This window comes from Hakea prostrata, chromosome 5, assembly GCF_041222555.1.
Source record: "Hakea prostrata isolate BN-2017 chromosome 5, UWA_Hpros_2, whole genome shotgun sequence".
NCBI lineage: Eukaryota > Viridiplantae > Streptophyta > Magnoliopsida > Proteales > Proteaceae > Hakea > Hakea prostrata.
In genome coordinates, this window is record NC_142604.1 from 52,983,517 (window position 1) to 53,011,440 (window position 27,924).

General features: G+C 38.0%; 1 protein-coding gene across 3 annotated transcripts; it reads left to right on the forward strand.

Moving 5' to 3' along the window:
- Positions 1-223: 223 nt before the first annotated feature.
- On the forward strand, positions 224-27,808 carry TH1 (thiamine biosynthesis protein). 3 transcript variants are annotated; one of them, XM_089154628.1, is made up of 11 exons: positions 224-425; positions 632-973; positions 1,099-1,173; positions 1,955-2,030; positions 2,122-2,197; positions 6,913-7,047; positions 9,381-9,445; positions 9,549-9,676; positions 25,575-25,828; positions 27,104-27,375; positions 27,463-27,808. In XM_089154628.1, exons 1-11 carry the CDS (start codon positions 384-386, stop codon positions 27,630-27,632), a joined length of 1,635 nt encoding a protein of 544 aa, XP_089010754.1. In that variant the 5' UTR covers positions 224-383; the 3' UTR covers positions 27,633-27,808. The 3 variants fall into 3 exon arrangements, with proteins under 3 accessions (XP_089010754.1, XP_089010753.1, XP_089010755.1); XM_089154627.1 differs by having other exon boundaries at positions 27,104-27,808; XM_089154629.1 differs by having other exon boundaries at positions 362-425; positions 636-973; positions 27,104-27,807.
- Positions 27,809-27,924: the final 116 nt, after the last annotated feature.

Sequence of the window (27,924 nt, forward strand, 5' to 3'; positions counted from 1 at the left end):
CGGAAATCGCAACCTCCTTTGTAGCGACAGTAAGTCTAATAAAATTCTAGGTTGAAACTTCTATTCTTACCACATCTTTCTCTTTTCACTGTTCCCACAAGGGCCTTAGGACCACTCCCATTGTTGACAATAGGGACTAGGGAGGGGGAAAAAAAAATTTACAACCAACCAAACAAATTAGTTTCCAGTTACCACAACGGTCCACGCGTGGGTGCCACTTTAGAGTTGTCTAAAAAAAATCGTGAATCCCAAATGGTGCCGGCGCAGACAAGCTCTTCTCATGGCAATTTCATTTCAGGTGTCAGCAAAACGACTTTTGATGAGCAGCAACAAGAAGTTCTTCGTTTGACATTATCCCTCTCTTGTTTGACGTCATTTCGTTCATGGGTCACGCTGGAATTCTTCTCCACCCACTTCCCTTTCAGGTTGGGATTCAATTTTCTAATTCTCGTGTTGTAAACACTTTCTAATCTTCTTCCCCATGGAAAGCTTTTCGTCTCATGATTCATGGATGTCCTGTGGACTTATTATCTTTTTATCCTCATATAGTTTCAAATTTCAACTCCATTCACGAGTGTAAAGCAAAATTTATCCCTCTTCTCTTATCCTTGATTATTTTCTTTTTCTTCAGAAAGGTTTGCTAAGATATCAAATTTCCACCTTTCCGGAAGAGTTTAAATTCGCAAGAGTTTCTAGCTGTTCTTGCGCCCGGAATCGCAGAGTTTACATTGCATTGCCACCCAGAAATTGTGGAAGATACAGAATTCCAACTTCAATGGCGACGCCAGACGAGGTGGCTAAAAGGGTTTGTGGGCCTTCCAGACATAAAGTTCCGCATGTGTTGACTGTCGCCGGTTCCGATTCGGGAGCTGGTGCTGGAATTCAAGCTGATCTTAAGGCCTGTGGAGCTCTTGGAGTGTACTGCTCCACTGTTATTACTGCCGTTACTGCACAGAACACGGTTGGGGTTCAGGTTGCATTTCAATCCGGCTTGCTTTTGGAAGAAGAGATTTAGTAAATAAAGTGATATGATGATTTCTATAGGTCTATATGATTTATTGCCAATTTGATGGATTATGCTTTGTTAATTATGGTTAGGGAGTCCACTCTGTGCCAGAGAGCTTTGTCGATGAACAGTTAAGGTCGGTGCTCTCCGATATGGAAGTTGATGTGGTGAGTTCTAGCTTACTGAGTCGAATTCTAGAATCTTAAATTTCGCTTCACTATAGTATCCATCATAAAGAATGTATTATCTTCGAAATTAAATTATGCCCTCCAAAATCAAACATCGGAGTTTGACTAGCCCCCAACTGATTAACATCCCTGCTGGTCCAACCTTCGTTGTAAATCATAATATTGTGATTCTCTTTCCTGTATATTCCACTGCTTTTTCCACCCAAATCCCATTTTGGGTTAGTTTTCACCTGCTTTCTTGTTTTTCTTGAAATAGTCTCTCAGCAAAAATTGCTGAGGTAGGGTTGGGGAGGACATTCCCCCCCTTGACTCTGCTTGTGCGGAAGCCTTTGGCACCGGGTTTGCCTTTTTCTTTTATTAATAAATCCTAAAAGTAGTTTAATGAATTTTTTTGGCCTATCATCTTTACTTCTGCACATTCTTTTTTCTTTTTCATTTAACATAATATATAATGCCATCACTTCCAATAGACACTAAATAAAGTCAATGAAAAAAAGACACCTGAGTTTGGAGTCTACCTAGTTGGGCTTTTGCCTTCATCAATTGGCAGTGTGAAGTTGGTAATTGAAGCCATCTGGGATGTTTCTACTGTTTACACGAGTATGTGGGGTTAAAGCAGGGTAACACAAACAACTTTTATCCAGTACTCTTAAAAACATGCAAAGTGGATCAAGAACTTTATGTTTTGTTATGTTCCGTTGGCTGAATAAAATGTTGCATTTCTTTTGATGATTTAATGCTTCTATTTGGAAATGGTCAGGTGAAAACAGGTATGCTTCCTTCTAGTGGAGTGGTCAAAGTTCTAAGCCATAGACTTAAGGAGTTCCCAGTTCAAGGTACACACTTTTATAATAGAAGTGTAGTTACTCAGTTTTCTTTTCAATCACTGTCTTTTAAATTAATACAGTCAAAATCTTTTTAAGGCAGCTTTAGTGATCGATCCTGTCATGGTTTCTACAAGTGGTGATTTGCTTGCTGGTCCTTCTGTTCTTGATTCAATTAGGTATTGAGCTTTTTCTTTCTAAAATTTATGCACAAGCAGTTGATTGTCATTCTATATGCTCTGTAATTGTAGTACTGGTTTTGAGTTGCCTCTTTCTTTGCTATTGTGATCTGGTTTCCTTCAAGTTGTGCTGCTCTTGTAGCGCCATTGGCTGCTTTATTTGTTTGTTTGATTACCATCTGCTCTTATGTTCTAAGTTAGGTTATGTGGGAGGTTGCCTGCTGAACTTTAGTGGTTTAGGATGCAGCTGAGTAAGGTTATTGGTGTTGCTGTAGTTGCGTGCAGCTGGGAAAGCATTTCCAACCTGTGTCTGGATTCTGGATAGACCCAGAAATCTTATTTTTTCTAGTAAAGTAAATGAACCATTTTTTGACTTCTTAAAGGTTTCAAGTCTGGTCTTTTTAAAAAATGTCGTCACAGAAAAGCCATTCACAAAATTGAGACCTTCACTTTCCATGCAAGATATGATTCACGCTTCTTATTTGAAGTATATATCTTGTATGCATTCTATTTATTAGCTATCAAAAGCATGTGAAAAATTATTGAAACTCAGATTGTTGCTATATGAGAATGCATAAGCTCTGCACAAAAGGGAAATGATTCAGGAAAATTTCTTTTTTCTTTCAGTAATTCTTGCTAAAAGTATATCAGCGGATCTAAGATGAGATCTAGCTTCAAGGTATGGTGATACAATCTGAAAGTCTAGATTATGGATCTCAAATGCAAGCAAACATGATATTATCTTTTATTATATCTAAGATAAAAGAAGCTGCATTGTCAAGGGAGGATATCAGGTTGATGGAAAGGGAGGGAAGAGAGATGGGATTGATCTTCTTGGAGGAAGAAGAGAGAAGAAGAGAAGAAATCAGATTTAAGATACCAATGGAGTATGTAGTACTCAAAAACATCGAATCTCTTGCAAATATTCATGTTCTTTAGTCAAATCATCTCTAATTGATGGGGGGGGGGGGAAGCAATTTTCCTATGCGTCCTTACCCGAGCAATTTTTTGCTGAGAGGCTGTTTTGATACCTTGACCTCATGCTACAACTGTGGTTTGCTGACCGTATAGCCTCTGGCCGTCCATCCCGTCTCATCTTGATTGGCTATACTTGTAGCCAGCCATGTTAGCTCCACATGAGAGCCTGTAGAAAAAGGCTAAAAGGGAACTCATGAGTCAGCTCGGGCCCCTTTCCTATTCAGCTTTGCCACCTATTAAGAGAAGAGGCCCCGTTCTTAAAGCGGCCCGCCTTTATTCATCTATACCAGCTGCCATGCACGAGCCTAGGAACTTTGTGCCCCTCTTGTCACTAGATAAGAAGTAGAACGCGCCATCACCTACAGCCCTTTCCTCTGCAGGGGACTTCTTGAAAATGAAAACAGGCGGCATTGCCGTACGCTCAACATTAGTGGCCCTAGTGTATATCCCGGAGTAATCCTATGGCCGATCTGTCACCCATACATTTTGGGGTTGGCCCTGTCCCATGTGGAGAATCCCCCCCTTATGGCATGGCTTAGTCAGTTATTCTCGCAGTTCAGAGAAGATTCAGACCACCACTTCTCTGAAAGCATGGTTGCCTCCCTCTCTCCTCCCTCCTCGGAGCTTGTCCATTCGTTGGGTAATCCCTTGCTCTCACATTCGAGTGTTTGCTCGTCATTTAGGACCCTTGTGCATAAGAGTGTGTGCTAATTCACTCGATAAAGTAAATAAACTAACAAAAGGTTTTTAGCTATTAAGTATTCTAATCTAAACCAAACATGTGACTAACTACGAATCCAGTAGACTAAATTCACCTCCACTTTGTAGGGTTAAAATGAGGTCCATTACATCAATAAACCAAAAATAGAAGTCCAAGGTCCATGAAACCCAACCATGGGCCAAAGTAAAGTTTTCTGAGGTCCAATTAACCCAAGTGGACAATCTTTTCTGCATCATATGGATTATGACTTCATGTATATTTGTATGGTTCAAATTTTATTATTCTGTGAACAGGTAATCTTATATGTTTGTGAAATTATTTCTTAGCCAGAAGACCACACATTCTTCCTATTCTCATTAACATATCCAAAACATTTTTTTCCTTGTGTGTTGCTATCACAAAATTTTGGATCCTTATCCACGATTTGTCAAGTATTGCAATGAGTGCCATTTGTAAATTGTGATTAAGCATGCTAAATCAGTGTCGCCTGCTAAGAAAAATGAGAACAAAAGCAAAACTACTGGAACGTTGGCATGAAACTAATCAATTGCTTGATAAACTGTTGGACTTATTTTTATTCTGGAACTTCCCTACTTGAAATGAGAAGTGATCCTTACCAAACATATGAGATATGTTATTAAGCCTCTTTTCATTATTTTCTTGAGGGAGATTTCTGCAAATTCATGCTTATGAACGATTGAGCACATGTGAAATCCAGACCATTGAAATGGTTTGAGATATCACACTTGTGCAGCTGGTTGCAACAAATATTTAAGTTTTAAACAATTCCTTACACTTATATTTTAGCATACTGTCTGTGAAATTTAAAAGTAACCGCAAGTGCACGGTATCGTGTAGCTAACGGGTCGATCTCAAGGAGATATGCCACTTATAATTCAACTTCTTAATAGTAATGGAGAGTGGAATGATTCAATTTTTTTGTTAACTAATTAACTAAACTAAACGATCCTAATCTATACGTCTAATGCAATCGAATTGAAACGAAAAATAAATTAAACACAATCAATGCATAAATAAAAGCAGGAAAAAAATGCGAACAATAAAAATAAAAAGGAAAAAAAAGTAAAACCAGTTAGTATGTTAAAGCAGTTAATAAAATTTAGTTCATAGCTAAAATGCAGATGCAACACCACCCGTCACCAGAAGCAGAGGCACGACTGTAGGCTTGCTCCGGTTATGTGGTCCGAGATGATGAATGAATAGGCAGAAAGTAAATAACAGAAAGTAAATAACAAAGCAATAAACAAAGCAATAAAAGGAAAATGAAGCCTTAACCAAAGAGAGGCACGACTGTAGGCATCTCTGATCAAGGATCCAGGGGAAGGGAGAACAATAAATAATGCTGAAAGTAAATCCTAAATTAAGAATATGGAGGGGTAGATAGAAGCGGGAATGGAGGGAGGAGAGAAGATTAATAAAGAAGGTTACTTGCGAATTGAACAAACGATTCGAATCTCAACCAACCCTAACAACCAGATCTAGATCTAGAATGATCTAAATCTGCAATTGCTAGACCTAGAGAAAAATGAATCTAAAAAAATTGAAACTTGAACTTGAAGCTTGAACTTGAATTGCATTACAAAAAAAAAAAATAAAAAAATTTTAAACCTCAACATTGAATCTAGAAATTTAAATCTCACTAATGCTAGCAAAGAAACTAGAGAAAACCTAAATAAACTGAAGAGAGAAGAAAGAATGCTTCTACTAAGCTCTAGAACATGTTTCCCTTTGATGGAGTATGCTCTCCTTTTATAGAGTTTACATGAGATATGAAGCACGGCTGAATTTGAATAAAACTCAGGGTTTCTATCTGACTCAGCCAATTAGGGTTTTGACGTAGTAATCGCGCCGACTTAGAGAGATCAGATGCATAATTCCACCGTTGGATTTGAGGTTTAAGTAGTCGTGAAGCTCTCCTCCAAAAATCAGCACGATCGGACATCGGATGACCGTTCGATGAAGGGTTTGATCGAAACTGGACAAAGGCATTCAAAAACGGGATTTTTCCTCTTTTTCTTTCTGAATATAATTCTTTTCATCTTTTTCTTTCTTTAATTAAATCCAAGATAGGAGATAAGATATTGAGGTATGCAAGGACTCTTTTCCATTTGGACTCTCACAATAATATCTCTGTAGATTTGATTTAAAATCGCAGCCGTAGATCAAATTTGCCTTCTTTATCTCTTCAATATTTCAGAGTTGGCCCATAATCACACATCTTTAGCCCATCATGCTCCAGATCAGGTCCATTTTTGCATTTGAGAATTTGAATGGACTTCTTGACGTGTAAAATAGCATGATTCAAGCCCAAAACTCAAAATATTTGCTTGAATCTTGAAAAGTCCTAAAATCTGCAAAAACAACATAAAACCCAAGGTAACTCCACTCTAAGTGTATAAAATGCATGCTTTATGCCCTAAGATTTCACACATAAATGTGCTCATCACATAGTGCCAAATATTCTATCACATCTGAATCCTATGACTCTATTCTTGTAGCTGCTGTACTTGTTTTGGTTTTGCATAAATAATCCTATCTACTGTTTGAATAAGTAAAAAAAATTTGTTTTTGGAATTTCCTGATTTTGGTACTCTACCATAGTACCATGTAGAAAAGGAATTTATTTTATTTTATTTTGGGGGAGCTCTACCTGTAGAAAAGGATTTATTTTTTATTTTGGGGGAGGGGGATTGGAGCATGATGCTTGTTATACTTCATAGTTAATCAAATGTGGATCTTGATATTGCATTTTGAATGTTGTTTTATGGAGGGAAGGCAAGGAAACTTATTCAACAACAACAACAACAATAAGCCTTGTCCCAACTAAATGGGGTCGGCTACATGGATTATTTTTATAGGGATATAGGGAAGACCAGAACCCCCGGTTTCTTTATCTTTGTACGAAATGCCTATAATTTTCTGGATCCTTTCACCCTCCCATTTCATATTACTTTATGGGGATCACAACATCTATTTTTCTTGGTCATCTTTGTAGGGAGGAGCTTTTTCCCATGGCTGATATAGTGACTCCAAATTTGAAGGAGGCATCTACTTTACTTGGTGGCTTACAGCTGGAAACAGTTGATGACATGCGTTCTGCTGCAAAACTCATTCAAAGATTAGGTCCACGGTGAGTTCTTCAGTAATGATTTCAAGTCTTAGTTCTCCTTTTGCTTCATGCTTTTTGAATGGTTTAAATGAAGGTATAATTGTTTAATTTTTTCTATGGAAAGAACTTGTTAACTTGTCTGATAAATGTTTGGGGCCACACTTATATTTAATCTTCTCCACATGGGTTTCTGCTCCAGATTTTAGATTCTTTTGTTAAGCATTTTTTGTCTTCCAGTATTCAGTAAGTCTATGCAAATTGTCGCCCAGGAAAAAAACTGATCTAAGGGTAGAATGTAATTTTCAAATGAATCCGGGGTTTAGTAGGATCTCGAGTCCCCTAGTTGTCTCGGAAGTTATCAGTATGGAACTCTCAGTGCATGCATAATCGATTTGTATCTTTCTTGTTATCATTCCTGTTGTGCTTTCTATCGTCTGTGGGATCTGACATATACCCACAGTCAAGCAGGGTGGAATTCACAGCTGTTCACTGGAGAGAGAACAGAATTAATCTTGCTTTTCTTTGTCATCATGGATACAGCTTCTTGTAGGGCATGGATGCTGGGGCTGCAATGTTGTTTGTTAATATCAGTTACTTGTTATTTATTTTGTTATGATTGTTTTTGCACAAGTGATTAGATGTTTCCTGTCAAATCTGAATTCTTGTGGATTTAAGTGAAGAACTCTAACAGTTTGACTTGTCATGTACATGTTTCTTCAGAAGTTTTGTTTGCATGTTCAGCAATTATGAAACTTACGAGCCAATTGATCAACTGTACCACATTTCAAAGACCAAATAATGTAAGAGGAAATAAAATAGTGTTACAATAGGATTGGTTACCAGTTGCAGCAGAACATCAAAATAGAAACTAAAAAGATATTACTCATGAAATAGAAACCAAACCAGCAGCAATAATAGCTTCCAAGTTGGATCAAGTGGAGAAGATTTTGAGGAGTATATGTGCTCCAAAAACTAACAAATTCTGATGGCTGAGTGTGCAAATATTCAAGGCTGAAGTTGTGGCAAATTTGGGCTGGAAACAAGAGCCATGGGTGTGCATAGTCCTCCTGTGTTGATGTGCAACAGCAGCAGGTCTAGGTGCTGATTATAAGATAATTCAGGCCTTAATCAGATGCTAGTGGTCTGACTTGTGGCAGTTCCGGGCTTGCAGCAGGGATTGAATAGGGGAGAGTAGATGATACGAGATATAAATAGAAAGGGGGATAGGATTCGCTCTCTCAGCATCTCATCTTCTCACCAGGAAAGTAAACATGGAACAAAGAAATTTTCATTTATCATAAATTGTCCTGCTGACACCTTGGGCCTATGACATTGTTACTAAAATATTAAATTGCTGCCCAGGTAACTCTAGCTTGGTTGTTGTTGGACCACTATCACAATGACGAATTGACTTAGTAAGATATGAACAAATATGCTGAAACTAAAAGGCAAGTAACTTAACAAAATAATGCCTGACTTTCCCAAGTCAACTGAAGATAGAAAACAGAACTGTAACTCCCAGATTCCCTGCTCGTAGATAAAATTGAATTTTCTAATAAAAGCAGGCTCCTTGCAATCTGGTCTCAGGCTCCACAGGATCTTCTAGTAGCATTTGCACCGAGGCAACATGGCTGTTACACTGTTCACTTATACAGTACCACATGAATAGTACCACTGTGTTAGTAGCCTCATATGTGTTTTTAGTTCTTAAACTTCTAGGTTAACTATATACTCTATGGCTTCTCTATTTTTCTTAAAAGTTGTAGTACCAAACTGTTATTTGGTTGGTAACTTTATTCTTTTGGTTCATATTTGAATCTTTGTTTGGCAACAATCTGTACTCTTTAATGTCAGGTGCAAAACATATGAAGTTGTGTTGGTTAAATATGGTTATGGAAGGTTTGGAAGTATATCTTGCTAATGTTTTGAGCCATTGTTTCACCTACTGTAAAAAGACAATAGCTGGGGTTGTGGCAGTGTCTTTTTCTTCATTAGTTAAGCTAGATCTTTGTGTTCTCAAGGGAAGTTTTCTTTCTCATGGTAAACAGGATCTGCTCTTCGTAGAGAAATTATCCTTTTATAAATTTTTTGGTTTTTTTTTTTTTTTTTGGGGGGGGGGGGGGAGGCTTTGAGGTAGTGAGGGTTGGGTGTTACCATGAATTCTCTGTACTTAAGCTTTCACCCTATTGTGTGGTTCCTTCTTTTAGAATCTTGGACTAAAACTGATGCTTTTTTGGTTGTGCCTTACGCTTTATACTTATAGCTATTATATTGAAGTATCTTTGCTCTTATGTATATATCTACATATATAGTTTTTGTTGAACAGTTACACCAACAGACTTCTTACTCTACAGCACTGTACTTGTCAAGGGTGGCGACCTCCCAGATTCTTCAGATGCTGTTGACATATTCTTTGATGGTATGTTAGTGAAACTTTTATGCAGCAGTACTCTGCATGCTTTCAGGTTTTGGAAACAAGAGCTTTTGTAACCTCAACTAGATTTGTTGTTTTGCTCACACAGGAGATAATTTTCATGAGCTGTCTGCATCACGTGTTAGAACTCGTAATACTCATGGAACTGGTTGTACCTTAGCGTCATGTATAGCTGCTGAGGTAGCGAAGGGCTTTTCAATGCTAGAGGCTGTCAAGGTGCTTCTTTGTCTTCGTTCTGACTTCTTGTAATACATAAGTGCTTGCAAATTTGCAACTTTACTTTTCCTCTGTTGGCCTTGCCATTTCATCTAGGATGAAGGATCAGTAGCATACTGTCTAGAAATGCCTGTGATGTAGCCTCAATATGATTGAGCACATAGTACAGGATCTTAAATCAGAACCTGCTCAAAATTGGACTTAGTTAGAGTTTCAAAAAAAAAAAAAAAAAGAGGGGGGGGGGGGGGGGGGGATTGAAATGCAGGTTTTTATTTGTTTTTGGATAGAGCTAAAACTTGGTTCATGTGTGAGAGCTGAGAGGAATTGAATGAACAGTGTGATCCAGAATTGCAACAAATCTGATGGTTGGATCTGGATTCCTAAAATTTAGGACCGTTGAGAAGAACTAGGGATGGTTGGTCAATGCGGCTTTTGTTGGAGTCAGGGGATGGGCTTTGGATTGAGTCTAGGGACTATATTGAAATTGCTGTCCACCAAAATATAGTGGATTCTAATGGATTGAGAAGGGAATAAGAGTTGCAGGTTTAAGGATTTTGAAAGAAATTTATCGCTTAATGAAGTTAGGGTGTAACAGATCTGATATTGCTGCAAACTATGTTGAAGGCTGCACTAATCGAGGTGATGATAGGGTTCAAAAATGGAGGAGATCTAATGGTAGGATAAGGTTGGGAAGGGTTAATGAGGGACATTACAGAAAAGAATGAAGGACAAAGAAGATAGGGGAAAGAAGGGGAAATCTGAGGAGAATTAGACTTGAAGAAGTGGAAAAAGGAGAAGAACACTCATAAGAAGAAGAAGAGAAGAGGAGAGAGAGGTGGAGGCTGCAAAGCACAATGCTAAAGCTTCAATTCATCCCTTTTTTTTTTCTTCTTCGAAAGTCTTCCTTTTCATTGCAATGTAAGGGCCTATTTCTAGCTTGGCTAAAGCTTACAAGAAATAGAAACTTAGTAGACTGAAAATAGAAAGTAACATCCTGGTAACTAGTGACAATAGAATCTTATGGAAATAGAAGCTAATTAAAATTAGAAAATACCAAAATAGAAACTAAACTAAGGTCCTAAATCTCCTTTGAATAAAATCTTCATGCAATCTGATTTTGGGCTCACAAATCCTCTATGAAATATTCCCAATATGCCAAATAATGGGCTGGGACACTGTTCACGTGAACAATGACCTGAACGGTATTTTGGTCTCCTTCATTGTTTTGTCTCATTGTAGCAGTTCAGGTTGATTTGTCAGAACTGTGGAGCAAGGGGACCTTCTAGTTGGACCAGCTGGATCGTTTGAGGTGGCCTTCAATGCTGGTTCGAATTGGTTCCTAGCTGGTTGTCCTACGTCAAGGGTACCCTCGATAATACCTTGCTTGTATCTTTCAGGAAATTTTGTAGAGAAGTTGCCGGTTTAATGGCAGTTTGATGGATTTCAATAGAGGATTAAAAGAATGAAAGAAAGGGCAAAGAAGGGGGATGGGATAATGATAGAACTGATTCCACAATCAGTCCAGGGGTTTCAATGTCACCAAACTCCAACCTGCAGCTTGGATATTATACACCGAGGAGTATGCAAGCTGGATATTACTCACCAAGCCTTAGCCCAAGTTTCTAAACTACAGTTGTAGCCACCCAAAACCCCTGTATTAACTGCCTTCAGCTGGTAACATGCTTTCCGAAGTAAACCCCTATTAATATGTTGAAGGGAGTGGAAAAGATAACTCTCGTGTAGGAGAAGAAGTCAGCAGCCCCTATTGCAGTTGGCAAATTTTATTTGTCTCTGTTCTATGTTTACTCATCCATGGAGTATTGAATGGAGGCTTAATCAGAAAAATTTTAAAGTCCTTATCTAATTAGATTGGAAAACCTCCATTCAAATAAAATAGGAACTAATTGCTAAAATAAAGAGAAATAATTCCTAAAATTCCAGCTAACAAACTAATAAGGAACCTAAACAAAAGTGAACTCTGGCTTTTGCATGGAAGCGTGGAGATTTTTTTTTTGGGGGGGGGGGGGGACGGTGGAGTTTGTTAATTATAAGCAATTTACAGGAGAGAGGATGTGATTCACTTAAGTAATCGCATGGAAATTGATCCAAATTAACCCAATTTAACCATGTTCAATTAATAAACAAAAAAGACATGGATGTGCTTCTAGGCTTTCAGCATAGTGGTGGCAACCTCTTATCTAGAGGTAGTAAGACCAAGGAGGTCTTGAGTTTGAACCTCTGTCCCTCCACACCTTTGCGCCCCCCCCCCCCCCCCCCCCCCAAAAAAAAAAAAAAAAAAAAAAAATTCTTTTGGGCTTATGGCCCCCCAGTCCTTGTGTTTGGAAGAAGAAGAAGAAAAGTCTGAAAATAAACTTAGTAATTAACCTGATCTTGTCTATAGCCTATGTAACTGTAATCTAGGTGCATAAAAGCTCATTACACTTTAGACCTGTGGGAGAATAGGCCCATAACCTGTATAACCGACCCCTAGGCCTATTCTAAGGGTAGGTTCAAATTGGGCCTGGATCTGCAATAGCCTGAATACTGAGTAACGCATAAAGATTAATCGTTTATGGATTTTATACGATGATTTGCTAGACTAGGCAGGATGTAATTGAAAACAAAAATATTTAGGGAGCTTAAGAGCTGCACCAGTAGGTGATCACTGACAAGAGGAGCAAAGATCACTAAGATGGCTCTTATAATCTGAGGAAATATTACTTGAATATCTACCACATCATCAGTGATGAAAAAAAATTAGAGAGAGAGAGTTTGATTTGCATTCTGAATTTCCTGTAATCCTTACATGACTGTTGATGCTAGAAAGCGTTTACTACCATGTCCATTCTGCTGGGAGTACATGTGCCAGAATAAGCTTGGTAGTTTCAGATTGGTGTTATATGAATTGAAAAAAAAATTGGTCAGTCAGATTTTAATTAATATAAGACAAAACCAACCTATTTGTGTTAGAATGGGTTTGTCAATGTGCAAAGCAGCACGCATATCCCTGGCTTGGAAACACAGGACTTTTATCATTTTGGGTTTTTCAACAGCTACAACAGAACCATAACATGTTGAAAACAAAATAAAACAGAACAATAGATTATGAAAAATCGGCTATTGATATATGCTCAACAGTTATGTTTGCACACTGAAAACACTCCATTTTCACTGAATGGAAATTCCTTTGTTCTTCTCGTGCTTCCCTCTTCCACCCCTAGACCTGTAAATGAATCAGACTTAGCTCTGATAAACCACTATCCATATCCATTAAGAACTATCCGTTTCCAAATCCATTAAGAAATGCCCTATAGGACTCCACTCTGATATCTGATGGAAATTAAAAGCGGCTTCTGAATTTGCATCCGGAGACTTGTTAGATATTGAGGAGTTGTCCAAACTGATAAGCTATTCGATTACATAATAGAGTAATGGCACTGAATAGAGTCCTCAGCGGCAGAAGGTAGGGGATATGAAGCTGTGAGCAGCCTCTTTTATCAGTAGTTGCAGCACAGGAAAAATGGAGAGGCTCACTGTTCCTCTGGCGTCACCAGAAACCACACAATTAGGGAAAGAAATCAAAGGAGAAGGGGCAGTGCCGCAGCCAGGATGTTGCTAGAAATCACCAATTTGATGTATGCTTCTAATGGAGGAGGGCACACCTAGCCACAGCAAGACGAGGCATGCACAAACTGCTTGCTGACAATGGTTGCTTCAAGCTTCTACGAGAAAATCAGAGAAGAAGGGGGCAGCTAGGGTTCTGTTGAGAGTTTGCCAAGCTTGAGGATTGACTTTGTTGTTTGACCTAGTCAGTAAGAGTGTTGAGTAACCAAGGGACTTTAGGATACTAAATTACTAAGTGCCCGACTAGTGTTGACCAAGGTAAGATTGAAATAAACTATATATATTTTATATATAAAAGTAAAACCATAGTGTAAGAATCTACTCGGGTATTATTTGACTCAATTAGCTGATCCGACAAAGCAACTATTTGAATCTGAATCTAATTACTTGTCGGACGGATACAAATATTTTCTGGTAAGCAAAATTCTGGATTCGGAGACTCCTGAACAAAACATGAATGCTATTTGGAGGCAGATTTTGGCTATTCATTTACAGGTCAAACCAACCCCCCCCCACAAAAAAAAAAAAAAAAAAAAAAAAAAAAGAAAAAAAGAGAGGAACACTGATGAATGAACAGATTCTGATATGGAGTAGTATGGCTGAGGGAGTGGTAATTGACTACTTCAAATTTCAAAGACCAAATGTGTTGAGAAATATGAAATTGGTAGAATGGCTTATTTATCAATGATCTCAAGCCCTCTAGTTATAATTAAGTGGAAAGTATACTATTACAGGGAATAGAATTTTACATGAATAAAAACTCTAATTTAACTCCTAATAGAATTCAACACTCCCCCTCAAGTTGAGGCATAGATATTAGTGTGATGCTCCACATCTTTTTATATTATTATTTTATTATTGTGTGTGACTGTGTTAGTCTTTAAGATTATTAAAGGGTCTGATGGTTGGTTTGATGGTTTAATCGAATGATTTGAGTGTAGTTAAAGAATAACTTAAATAAGGCTAGATTCTAATTGATATTTTGGTTGAGGTCGGATATCACTTGTGGGTCCCACAACAGTGGAATTAGACTAAACTGAAAATGAGGAAATGATCAGCATAAATTTCTGAACCCGGAGGTACTAATATTCGCACCTCAGAGTGGGCCCTGCGTAAGATATTATAGCGGGCCCACAAGCCCATCTAATTAGTTAAATATACATATATGTATATATTATACTATAGATAAATATTATGTATAAAGTAAATTAATCATATATATATATATATATAGATATTGTATTATATATATGTACACGTAATGGTATTAAGGAGGTGCCACCTCTCACCTACGTGGTACTATTCTCACAAAAGGGACATGCATAGATGCATGAGGTGTTAAGTCATAATATAGATTGGGTTTTAAGGTAAGATAGAAAAGAGTAAGTTAGGTGAAGTGGAGGTTGTGCGTGTAAGTGAGAGGTACAAAGAAAAATAATGACTTAAAAGAAGAAGTGGAGAGGAGTTAAGAGGAGAGAGAGAGAACAACGTAAATGAGAGAAGAGAAAGAGGAGAGTGGAGAAGTAAGAGAAATAGAAGAAGAAGCCATTAAAGAAGATTCAGAAGAGAAGAGAAGAGAGAGAACGAGTGGAGAGAGAAAGAATGAGGAATGAAGAATAAAAGAGAAAGAGAAAGTGGGGTGAGGTCATTAAAGGAGAGAGAGGGTAGAGTTGGGAGAGGTGAGTTGTGCGTGAGGTGAGTTGAGGAACAGAGGAGAACGTGGAGAAGAGAGAGAGAGAGAAAAGGAAAGAGGAGAAATCCTAGAGGAGAGAGAAGGAGTGGGGAGAGAAGAGGAATACAAGAGAGGAGAGAGGAAAACCGTGGGGAGGAGAGAGAAAGTAGGAGAGAGAAAACAAAATAAAATAAAAAGGGGAAAATTTCCCGTTGGTTCCCGCATATTCGAAATAGCCAGTAATTACTCGAGGTACAAGAGCGAGAGCGGATTTTAACAGAACCAAGGTCAAAACACACACACATGGAACAGGGACAGGTAAGTGATATTGACCAACCTATGTATGTTAAGTAGGTGATTCCATTTAGTAGACATGTAACATTCACATGATGACATGAAATCTATTTTATTTATTCGTTGATGCAATTTATGGAAAGTGCATGATATATGCCTTTGTGTATTGAACAAAATGCATGGGATTGGATGACAGTTTAATGACTCGATTGAATTGCTTGAATTGGAATGCTGATAGTATTCTTGAATTGTTAATCATGAAATTGAAATGATGTTCATGCTTGTTAAATGTAGAATTATCATGCTCTCATATTTAAATGATTGAATTGTATGAACTGTGTTCAGATGAGACTGAATGATGATTGAAATGAAAAGATACATTGAGATAGACAGAGCATGGTAATGCAATGATGAATTGAATATGAAAAGAGTAAAAGAAAAAGAAATGAAAATGTAATGGCTTCTGTAAGTCCTGGTGCTTAATGTACCCAAATGGGAGGGCATGAAGCAAGACTGAAAAGTGAAAAGAATGAGTCTATGCCGATGGCAAATCACGAGGTGTACAAGGCCTTGTGCCTAGAAGCCACTTCGGTGGTGAAGAGATAGAAGCCACTTCGGTGGTGAAGAGACGAAGCCACTTCGGTGGTGAAGAGACAGAAGCCACTTCGGTGGTGAAGAGAAATGTGCATCCTCTGGATTTGCCTGAGCTTAAGACCTATAATGTCAGAATACATAAATGAAAATAAAGGAAAAAGGAAAGAGGAAAAAGAAAAGAAAAGGAAAAAGGAACAGCAAAAGGAAAACGAAAGGAAAAATTGAAATGTATGATGTTATATGATTTTGATGTGATTATTGATGCATGATGAATTGCCTGACTTATTTACATGGTTATCTATATTGCTTACTGGGCCACAAAGCTCATTATTGAAAATGTTGACAGGTCCTCAGACACGCGATAAGGGCAAGGGTGCTGCTACTTGACAGTACCTTTAAAGTTGAAGATGGAAACATTTTCTTTTTGTTGCAACTAATGTTAGTTTGACTGAACTGTGAATGTATATATTTCTTTGAGACTGTACGTACTTTACTAGACACTGTGGAAATGACAAATGTAAACATGACAGGATTTTAGACTGTGTACATATGTTTATGAGTCAAACTGTCAAACATGTTGTTTGTTTGTTTTTTAGAATGTTTAGTTTAGCATTTTGTTTTAGTAGTTATAAACAGGTTGATAAAGGAAGGAACTGTCACGTGCCCTAGTTAAATGTCCATAATGTGGGCCCCACCAAGCATGTGAAAACTGGGGTCGTGACAGAGGTGGTATCAGAGCAATAGATTCTGTAGACTATAATGATTGATGATATAGGAAATTGAAAGAAGAAGACTTAAATTTGGAGAAAGTTAATTTTTGATTCAGTGAATGGAATGATCTGAGATTCAATTATTTGACTGATAATATCGAGGATTTGACTAGTGAGAAAAAGATGAAAAAGCCAGTGAAAGGATTGATTATGAAATTTCCTAGATGGGGATGGCTAAATAGGGAAGAATAGATGTTTGTAAATGTTAAGTTGAGATATGATGATTGGGAAGAATGGATGTTCGTAGATGTTGAATTGGGGTATGATGATATTTCCGCAATTATATGAAATGAATTATGAACTCTGAGTATTATAACTCAACTCATACGTATATATGAGTGTTATATGATATGAGGATTGTAACTCCACCAATAGATATATATGACTGTAATGTATGATGCTTGGAGTGTGACTTGTATGCATGACTGTAATGTACTAAGATACGATATCTTATAGATGAATGATTCTTCAATGACTGAGATGAGAATATAAGTGATTGTATGACTGAATTGAATAAGTGGAAGGACTCTATATTCAAGCCTATGACTGTATGATGAGTGATATGCTATATTACTTTATTTATACATGATTGCATTTTGGTTTGAAATACATGTACTTATTTCAAACATTATGATAAATGATTTCTCATGTGAAAAACTTTATAAATGTAAGTTTGAGATGGATTAAAAGACATCGTGCTAACGAGCACAATCCTTGTGATTAGACTGTAAAGTGGAAAGACTGTGTCTAAGCCAATAACAACAATCTATGCATGAGATGTATATATGGCATTGTGCCTTGTGACTGAAGCCACTTTTGTGGTAAGACGGAAACCACTTCGGTGGTATAGACAGATGTGCATCCTCTACGATTCGCTTAGGCTTATGACGAAAACTGAAATGAAATTGAAAGAATTTGAAAAGAAGTATATTTGATAGTATACATTCTCAAGATGAATGAATAATGTATTTTCAGGAAGATATCTGAATTCATGTCAGTTATCGACTATGAAAAGAGATTTGAGGAATTCTCTAAATATGCAGCTCATATGATTAGTACTAGAGAAATGATGGCTTGACAGTTTGAGTGAGGGCTTAGGTCTAATATATAGAAAGCTATGGGTGTTCTTCAACTGATAACATAGACTGATGTGGTTCATTGATTTCAAATATATAAAAGCATTAAAAAGGCAGGGGGATAAAAGAAAGAGGAAAATAAAGGGGATGACCGGAGGTCATTTAAATTTGAAAGATTTTGATGTGATTCTAATAATGGACTAGCTAGTTGCAAATCATGCCAGTGTTTTATGTTATGAGAGGACGGTGATGCTAAGACTTGTAGGGGAACTTGAGATCCAATTCTTAAGACATGCAGATAAGCCCTTGTTCCAACTTTCCTTTGACAAAAAACCTGTCAATTTCAATGTGCTTAGTTCGATTATGTTGCACCGGATTATTAACAATACTAATAGCAGCCTTGTTGTCACAATATAACATCATAGGGTTTGGAACTTGGACTCCAATATCTTGCAGCAAGCCTTTCAACTATAGTAGCTCACAAACTCCACGAACCATAGCTCTATATTCAGCTTCAGTACTAGATAAAGCTACCACATTCTGTTTCTTACTTCTCCAAGTAACTAGATTACCTCCAATAAAGGTACAGTAACCTGAAATTGACTTCCTATCTGGAGATCCAGCCCAGTCTGCATCAGTGTATGCTTTTACTTTAGATTATCAGTGGGTGACAAAAGTATTCCTTTTCCAGGAGTTCCCTCCAAATACTGTAGTATTCTGATAACAGCCTTCATATGAGCTAAATATGGATCATGCATGAATTGACTCACTATACCTACAAAGATAAGCGATGTCCGGCTCCGGTGTGGGACAAGTAAATAAGCTTCCCTACCAGCCTTTGGTATCTTCCTTTGTCCACTTGGTTCTCCCTCTTTTCTTTAAGTTTAGCTCCGAACTTCAATAGGGGTATCAACTGCTTTACACCCTAACATTCCCACTTCTAATAATAGATCTAGGACATACTTTCTTTGGGATAGGAATATACCTTTATTTGATCGAGCCACCTCAATCCCTAAGAAATACTGTAACTTCCCTAGATCTATAATTTCAAACTCTCTGCCAAGAAAGTCCTTCCAATTTTGAATTTCTTCACCATCGTTCCCTGTGATGACAATATCGTCTACATAGACAATGAGAAGTGTGATGTTAGTACTTGACTTCTTGACAAATAGTGTATGATTAGCATTGCTTTGCTTGTACCTAATAGAAGTCATTGCCTTCAGGAGGCGTCCAAACCAGCATCTAGGAGACTGTTTTAACCCATAAAGTGACCTCTTCAATCGACAAACTTTCCCTGCAGTATTGTCATCGGAGAAACCATGTGGGATTTCCGTATATACCTCTTCTGCTAACTCCCCATGTAAGAAGGCATTCTTTACGTCTAGTTGGTGCAAGTTCCAGTCTTTGTTCATAGCTACAGACAACAGAACTCTGATAGTGTTTAGTTTCGCAACAGGGGCAAAGGTCTCCTGATAATCAATCCCATAGGTCTGGGTAAACCCCTTTGCAACTATTCTAGCTTTCAACTTGTTGACTGATCCATCCATATTTTGTTTAACCACAAATACCCATTTGCAGCCCTGGAGGAAGTGTAACCAGCTCCCAAATGTCATTTTTCTTCATTGCCTGCATTTCATCTACCATAGATGTCTTCCATCTCTTATCAACATAGGCTTCCTGCCAACTTTTAGGAACAGATACAGATGACAGAGAGAATATAAAAGCATGGTGGGAGTCAGACAAAGAGTTATAAGAAACATATTTAGCTATGAGATGTTGAGTACAAGATTTGACCCCTTTTTTAACAGCAATAGGAAGATCAGAAGAAGATATCTCAGTACAATTTGATTCTGGAGCAGGAGACTGAAGTGGTAACGTATCACCTTTCTCCACTTGCTTTAGCTGGTTGTATTTCTTCCTCTGATAAGTCTGTACCTCCTTATTCTGGTCAATTTGGTTTTGAAAGACCCCAACAGTGTGTCTCACAGGAGTGGTCTCCCCCTAGCTAGGTTCTTCACATGGTTCAGAAATCGAAGGGGGAGGATTAGAGTCCTTAGGTATATTGGCCGAAGTCTCCCCCTGGTCAGGAAACTCATTTGAGACTCTTAAGTTGTGTTGGTGTGTGATAGGAAGATCTAGAGTCGGAAAGAACACCTCTCCTCTAGGACTCTCCCCCTAGAGAGGTGTATAGTAAAGGAAAAACTCATGAAAAATTACATCCATGGATACAATGGTTTTCCTGGAAGGAGGATGATAACATTTGTACCCTTTTTGAGTAGCAGAATATCCCAAAAATATGCAGCGTAGGCCGCGGGGAGCCAGCTTACTCTGGTGGGCTGTGATTTTGGCATAACACACACATCCAAAAACCTTTGGGGGAATAACAAAAGAAGAGGCTCCCTGAAGAATCTCATTAGGACATTTAAAACCAAGTATCCTACTGGGCATCCTATTTATAAGGTAAGAAGCAGTGAGTATAGCATCACTCCAGTATTGGTCAGGTACATTCATAGCAATCATAATAGAACGGGCTATCTCTAAGAGATGCCGATTCTTCCTTTCGGCAACCCCATTTTGGGCAGCCGTATCAACGCAACTGGTTTGATGCATTATGCCAGAGTTAGAGAGATATCTTTGAAATTCACCATTAATATACTATGTGCCATTGTCATTGTGAAGGATCTTCACAGTGGCATTGAATTGAGTTTTAATCATATTATGAAAATCACGAAAACATCGGAAAACCTCATTTTTTTTGTTTTAAAAGATGAATCCATGTAGAACGAAAGTGACAATCAATAAAAGTAACAAAGTACCTATGGCCAGTAATTGGCACACGTCGACAGGGACCCCACACATCCGTATGAATTAGCATAAAAGGAACAGGTTTTCTATTATGAAGAGAAGGTAAATAGGTAGAACGAGTTTGCTTTGCAAAAATGCAGTCTTCACAAAAAAAATTATCCTCATTACAAGAAGAAACCAAATCAGGAAATATTTTCTTATCCTAGAGGGGGATGACCTAGCCTACGGTGCCACTGATGAAGGTCTGATATTACCGAATGGACCGGATTAGAAGATGTAGTCAAAGCAGAAGTAGATCCTTCAATCGGCTCAAGCAAATAAAGTCCATTGTCTAGTTTACCACGTCCAATCTCCTTCCCCGTGACTAGATCCTGGAAGACACAGTAAGATGGGAAAAATGTCACTTTACAATTCAAGTCATGTGTAAGACTACTGATAGAGAGCAAGTTAGTAGAGAAAGAGGGAACATGTAAAACTTTAGACAAAGAAAGTGATGGAGAATGCTGAATGGTCCCTTTTCCAGCAATGAAAGAATAGGAGCCATCAGCAATGCGAACTTTATCCTTTCCAGAAGTTGGAGAATATTGAAAGAAAGAGGTGGATAAACCTGTCATATGATCTGTGGCTCCTGTATCATTGATCCAAGGAGTCGAAACTGAAGAAGCTTGAAAGCCTGTAAAAGTTTTACTTGAAGTAGCAAGGTAGGAGTTGGTATGGGTAGTAGAGGAAGCAGTGTTCGAAGCTGTACCGGCGGTAGAAGACTGCATAATACGTCGCAGAGTAGCGAACTTTTCTTGTGAAAAACCAACGTCTGCAGAGGGTGTGGTGGAAATTGTCTCAGAGAGATTACCCTTTGGTTTTCCCTTTCTTTGTGCTCGTTTTTGTTCAAAATTAGCAGGCTTCCCATGCAGTTTCCAACAATTTGCCTTGGCATGATATGGTTTGTGACAGTGCTCACACTTGACAATCTCCTTAGCCGGATCAGATTTAGTGTGAACAGACTGTAAGGCTGATTTCTCCATAATAGGAGTATGAAGTATGGCTAATCGACGACTTTCCTTACACTGAACAAGAGCATAAGACTGTTATAGTGTAGGAAACAGAGAACAACTTAAGACTTGCACTCTGATTTGATCATACTCCACATTCAAACCTGCTTAGAAGTCATATACCCGAATCTTATCAACGTGCTTCCTATAAGTAGTCACATCATCTGGGTTAGTGGGATGATAATCCGCATAATGATCCAACTCCTGCCAAAGAGAGCGCAACTCAGCATAATAGTGGGCCACAGTCAGTTCCTTTTGGGTAGTCTCATGAAGCTTCTTTCGTTACTCATAAACCTGTGCATCATTCCCCAACTGTTCACAGGTTTCAGTAGTAGCCTTCCAGATTTGGGCTGCAGTATCAAGTAATAGGTAACCCCGGGAAATATTTGGATGCATGGAATTCAAAAGGAATGACATAATAAGGGAGTCATTTGATATCCATTTATCCTGTAAAACACCTGCGGTAGTGGGTTTGATAGTGGTGCCCATAATGTATCCAACTAGTCCTCTTCCAGCAATAGTCAGGTAAGCAGAGCGAGACCAAATCAAATAATTTGTTCTATCAAATCTCACTGAATGAGAATGAAGAGTGGGGTAATGTTCGGAGCCAGTGGGAACAGGAGTATCATCAAAAGTTGTCATGTTGACAAAATTATCTGCAGTTCTTCAGTCTTCACCCTTTCGAAGTAACAGAAATGTCGCAGAATGCAATAGCCAAACAACTCAAACAGATCTTCTCTTCTTCTTTTTTTTTTTTTTTTTTTTTATTTTTTTTATTTTTAATATATTTTTTATATATTTTTTCTCTCTCTAACAGAATAGTAGATTAGAAGAAAGAAAAAAATAATAATATGGTTCGGCCAAGTATGCAATGGTCAGGTTTGGTCTAAATGTAAAGAGATTGGTCCAAATATGATGTGGTTTGGTTTAAATATAAAGACTTTTAGACAAATGGTGTAATATTTGGTTTGGTTTGGTTTAAAGGGTGTAAAGGGAACCAGAGGGGTTTTGTTTCAGACGAAGGGTACCTGGCTTCTTGGAGATGGCGATGGCGACGAATTGCAGCGATTCTGTTCGGCTTCTCCTGAAGTAGCAGAAAAACAGCAGCAACAGGCAGCGGAAGTGGCGATTCTGTTCGGCTTCTCCTGAAGTAGCAGAAAACAGCAGCAACAGGCAGCGGAAGTGGTCTCGTCCTCTCTCTGCTTTCCGTCTGGTTTGGTTGTTCTTTCAGTGGCAGAAAAACTGAAGAACAATAGATACCAGTTTGAGGCGCAGGAAACAGCGGCTTTTCTTCTGCTTTTTCTCCTTTTTTTTTTCTTTTCTCTTGATGGCGCAGGAAGCAGCAGTTGTAGCAGCAATGACAGTAGCAGCAGTAGATATCAGTCGGAACTGAAGAACTTCTGCTTTCTCTCCCCCTTTTTTCTCTCGATAGCGCAGGAAGCAGCGATGTTCGGAAAGAATCAGAAATTGCTACCGGTTTGAAGAACTGCGATGTTTTTGAAGAAAATCAGAGAATTGAAGTGGTTTGCGATGGGTTTGAAAAAAATCCGAAGAAGGAGTTAGGTCTTCGTTTTGTTTTCCTAATCGCACTTAGGCTCTGATGCCATGTTGAGAAATATGAAATTGGTAGAATGGCTTATTGATCAATGATCTCAAGCCCTCTATTTATAATTAAGTGGAAAGTATACTATTACAAGGAATAGAATTTTACATGAATAAAAACTCTAATTTAACTCCTATACAAACTCTTATTAGACTCCTAATAGAATCCAACAAAATGGCATCAAATCAGGATAGTAGCTGGGTCTGCAAAGGGAGAAGATTGGAGGAGGAGGAGAGCAGCAGAGAATTCCCAATATTCCAGGTTCTCAGATCCCAACCCACAAAGAAAGAAGCTTTGGGCTAGGTCTGCAATCTTCGATCTGATATTCAAACAGATCTCCTTTGCTTGTATTCTTTTCCTTTGGTTTGGGTAGGATTTGCTGAAATGGCTCAACGTACAGAGATTGAGAATGCGGAAAGGAAAGGAAAGCATTATTTGAACATGAATTTGGAGTTTTGAGGTTTAACGTATTTATTTATATTTTATGTTTTTACATTTTTCCCCTTTAAAGAAACATGTGCTTAAAATGAAGGTGTTTGTAGTTTGTGCTTTTCTCCACATACTTAGGAATCAGACAGAATATGGCATTTTAAATAGTGAAAAATGAAGAAGACCTTTAAATTGCATTTTGCTAACAAAGGTAATGACTAATGAGAGCATTAGTGATACAGGACAACTAGCTAGGACCAGCATTGGACACCAATTCAAACCAGCCAACTGGACAGGATAGAAGGTCCGCTTGCTCCACAATTTTGACCAGTCAACTGGAACTGCCACAATAGGACAAAACATGAAGAAAGAAGGCCAAAAGACTGTTCGTGTGAGCAGTGTCACAACCCTTTATTTGGTATATTGTGAATGCTTCAATGAATATTTGTGGGGCCCAAGATCAAGTTTTATGAAGATTTTATTTTTGGGAGATTTAGGACAGTAGTTTAGTTTCAATTTTAGTTATTCATGCATGTGGCTGAAATATAAAGCCTAGTAGTTTCTATATTTATAACATTTAATTGTCACTAGTTAGTAGGATATTGGTTTCTATTTTTAGTCCACTAAGTTTCTATTTTTTGTAAAGCTTTAGCCAAGCAATAAATAGACCCTTACATTGCAATAAACAGAAGACTTATGGAACAGATAAAAATATGGATTGAAGCTTGAGCTTTGGGCATTTGTAGCCACCTCTCCCCCCCCCCCCCTTCTCTCTCTCTCTATGTCCTCTTCTCTTCTTCTTATGAGTGTTCTTCTCCTTCTTCAAGTCTATTTCTTCTCAGATTTTCCCTTCTTTCCCCTATCGTCTTTAACATTCTTTCTTCTCTATCCTGTCCCCCCCATGAATTAGTAAACAACTGTCACGCCCTTAGACAGAACAGAATGGTAGATCTAATTTCATGTGATAGACTCAAAATGTGATCAGGGTTAGTTAAGTTTCACTGAGTAACTTGTGACTTGACAGAAATGGAGGATGGATACGCCTCAATTGACACTAATTGCGTTTATCGAGATCCTTCTAGATCTTTCCTGATTGCACAGGACCATCTGGATTGTTCTTAGCCGATATTTCTCGAGATTGAGGAATATGAACAATCTGATACCATGCTTAATGCAGTGGCTTCAATAGGAGAATTGTTGAAGGAGAACTTTTTAGGTGGTACCAAGAATTGCAAATGAAGCCATTCGGTCCATGCATTAGGGGGAATATGATGTGCAAAGTGGAGGATATATGAGGCCTGGACTGAAAATTACTTGTAAAGATGGTCAGAATAAATGTTCCTTTTTCTTTCTAATGGGTAAGAATAAATATTTTATATCTTTGATTGACAATGAACGTGGCTTTAAATCAAGTTGAATGGTGAAATAGGATCCCCCATATGCAACCCCATTTACTTAGGAGAATGCTTAGTTCAGTTAGTTTGACTGCTATTGGGAAGAAATATCTGATGTATGTCAGGATTTCTATGAAAAGGCCAGAATGGATTTCTGGTCAACTAAGCATAAGTATGGAGGAGCTGCTTTTTCTGTTTTTTTGTTCCTCAAACCATGAGAAGAAAAGACAATGTCTTCTAAGATGGCTATGTAAGGCACTCACTTCTGGTTTGGTAGATTGGTTCTTCTGGAAAGCACTTCTTTTGATTTGTAGAGGGGAGCCTGATAGAATGCCATCTCCTGGATGAATGTCAGTTGCCTCTTTTAGCCTTCAGTAAGGAGCTTCAAATGTTGATAAAAGCCTGCATATTCAGTTTGTTGTTTGTTGCTCCAGGTGTAATAATATATCTGCTTAGATTTTTTTTAGGGACTTTATTTATTATTATGTTCACATTCATATAGCTTTTTGCTTATGTGAATAAAGTTTGCAATTCAATTATTTTGTCAAATAGACAAGGTAGGCATCTTGAAGTTTGCTTATTTTGCAGATTGCTAAACGTCTTGTTGAGACCGCCCTTGATTACAGCAAAGAGCTTTTCATTGGAAATGGACCTCAAGGTCCATTTGATCATCTATTCAAGCTAGCTAGTGATGGCTATTCCTATAAGAGGCGGGGTTTCAATCCAAATGATCTCTTCTTATATGCTGTCACGGATTCTGGGATGAACAATAAATGGGGAAGATCAATTTCTGATGCTGTTAAAGCTGCCATTGAAGGTGGTGCTACCATCATCCAGCTGAGGTTAGTAATTGGAAGTGCAATCAAGGCAGGCTAGAGATGGAAAAGAACCCATTCAGAAGAGTTGACCAATCAGTCCTTAAATCTGTTTCACCTGGAATCAGTTTGGCCTGAGCCCTACTTGAAAGTAATTTGAGCCTATACATTTACACTTCAATCTTAGACTTAAAACTCCAGCTTAAATTCAGGACTGAAAAGATTTAACTTCTAAGGAAATTTAATTGCAATTCGCATTATCACTTGAAACATGAATTTGCTAGGTAGAATCCCTCTTTTCCCAAAAACTGGCCCTCGAAGAAGGGAGAAAGCAGGGGAAGAAAAAAAAAAAGGTGATAGAAAACACCTTTTGACATGTCTGCTATTCATGCCATGCATTAACATTTCACATAATTTTTCCATGTACTATAGATATTTGGAAGGTTAATGGTCACACTATGGGAAGATATTTGGAAGGTTAATGGTCACACTATGGGAAGGGATATTGTAGGAACATGACTAAAGTTCCATTTCTTGACTTTCAGATTGGATTTTCAGCCAGAAAATTAAGATATATTTTTATGATGACCAAGAGTATGAGGAACTGATAAACGAAAAAGGGGGTAATTTTTGTGGACAACAGGAAACAGTCGAGTAGAAATTATCATAAATTGAATGTTTCATATTTAAAATAACTGCTAGTAGTTGGAACTCTTCATGTGAATAACAAAACTTGTGTTGGAATTCAACTGTAATCACCGTAGCAGGGTAATATTTGCAGCACTTTTTTCAATGATTAAAGGACATTTGAGGTTTTGTATCAATTTGCTAGTTTTAGTCAATAAATTTCACTTTATAACAGGAAATGCTACTGACATTCTACTTGATGCTCATGTCCTTGACCACTTCCCTTTATAAGAAAATCCCACTATCTACTTCTTCTTTGAATACAGTAGGGAACAATAGGGTTTAATGTTAGGGATCTTCTTTTCTGTCTTCAGTAAAGTGTTGGGGATGTTAATTTTTAGTGTGCAGATTGAAATCATAGTTCCATAAAAGCTTCTGACTGCAGTTGTTAAAACTATGGGGGCATAATAACCTAATGCATAATGCATATTTCAGTGGTTGTTGATTTTCTTATAAACTAAAATGTAAACCTTATTAATGAACTCTACCCGATTCAGGCAATATAATTTTATGACAACAATATAATACTCTTCCCCCAGTATTACAGTGTAGAAATTGTACAAATTTCTTTAAGTTCAACTTACTTGATTGGTAGCTTAACATAAATTTTTTTAGAGAGAAGGAGGCAGAAACACTGGATTTCATTGAAGCAGCCAAGAAGTGTAAAGAAATATCCCATTCCTATGGAGTACCTCTGCTGATCAATGATCGAGTGGATGTTGCCCTTGCCATTGATGCTGATGGTGTGCATGTTGGACAGTCAGATATGCCGGCACGTGTTGCTCGAAGACTTCTAGGCCCTGAAAAGATCATCGGTGTCTCATGCAAGACCCCAGAGCAAGCCCAACAAGCATGGTCTGATGGAGCTGATTATATTGGCTGTGGAGGTGTCTTTCCAACATCCACAAAAGCAAACAATCTTACTATTGGCTTGAATGGATTAAAAGATGTGTGTTTATCTTCCAAATTACCAGTTGTTGCCATTGGAGGTATTGGCCTTGGAAATGCACATGCTGTTATGGAGGTTGATGGTGTCTCTAATCTCAAAGGTGTTGCAGTTGTTTCAGCTTTATTTGATCGCGAGTGTATTGCCAGTGAGACCAGAAAGCTACATTCATTGCTAATGGATGCTATATCAAGGTGAAAGTAAATCAGCAAATTGGGCTGATAATAACTTCTTAATTAGGGGGAAAATAAGTAAGCTGATGATATTGCATTGAAGAGCATTGTTACTGTAGTTAAAGAGAGCTTTTACAGCAGCAGAACAATCCAATGACTTTGGAAAAAAATTTGATTGTAAATTTTAGTCTTGTAAAATTTTTTTTTGGTTGTTGGTGGTTGGGGGGGGGGGTTAAATGCTGTCTAAATTTGTTAGTTCAGATTTGTTTCTTATTTTTAGATTTGCCCATTTTTCCAATTGATTGGAGAAAGAAACA

Excerpts from the sequence above, each read along its gene's own strand:
- TH1 (XM_089154627.1), top strand. The coding sequence starts at position 384 with ATGGGTCACGCTGGAATTCTTCTCCACCCACTTCCCTTTCAG. Across the intron at positions 2,198-6,912 it reads TCTGTTCTTGATTCAATTAG|GGAGGAGCTTTTTCCCATGG; the intron begins GTATTGAGCTTT and ends TCATCTTTGTAG. Across the intron at positions 7,048-9,380 it reads ATTCAAAGATTAGGTCCACG|CACTGTACTTGTCAAGGGTG; the intron begins GTGAGTTCTTCA and ends CTTACTCTACAG.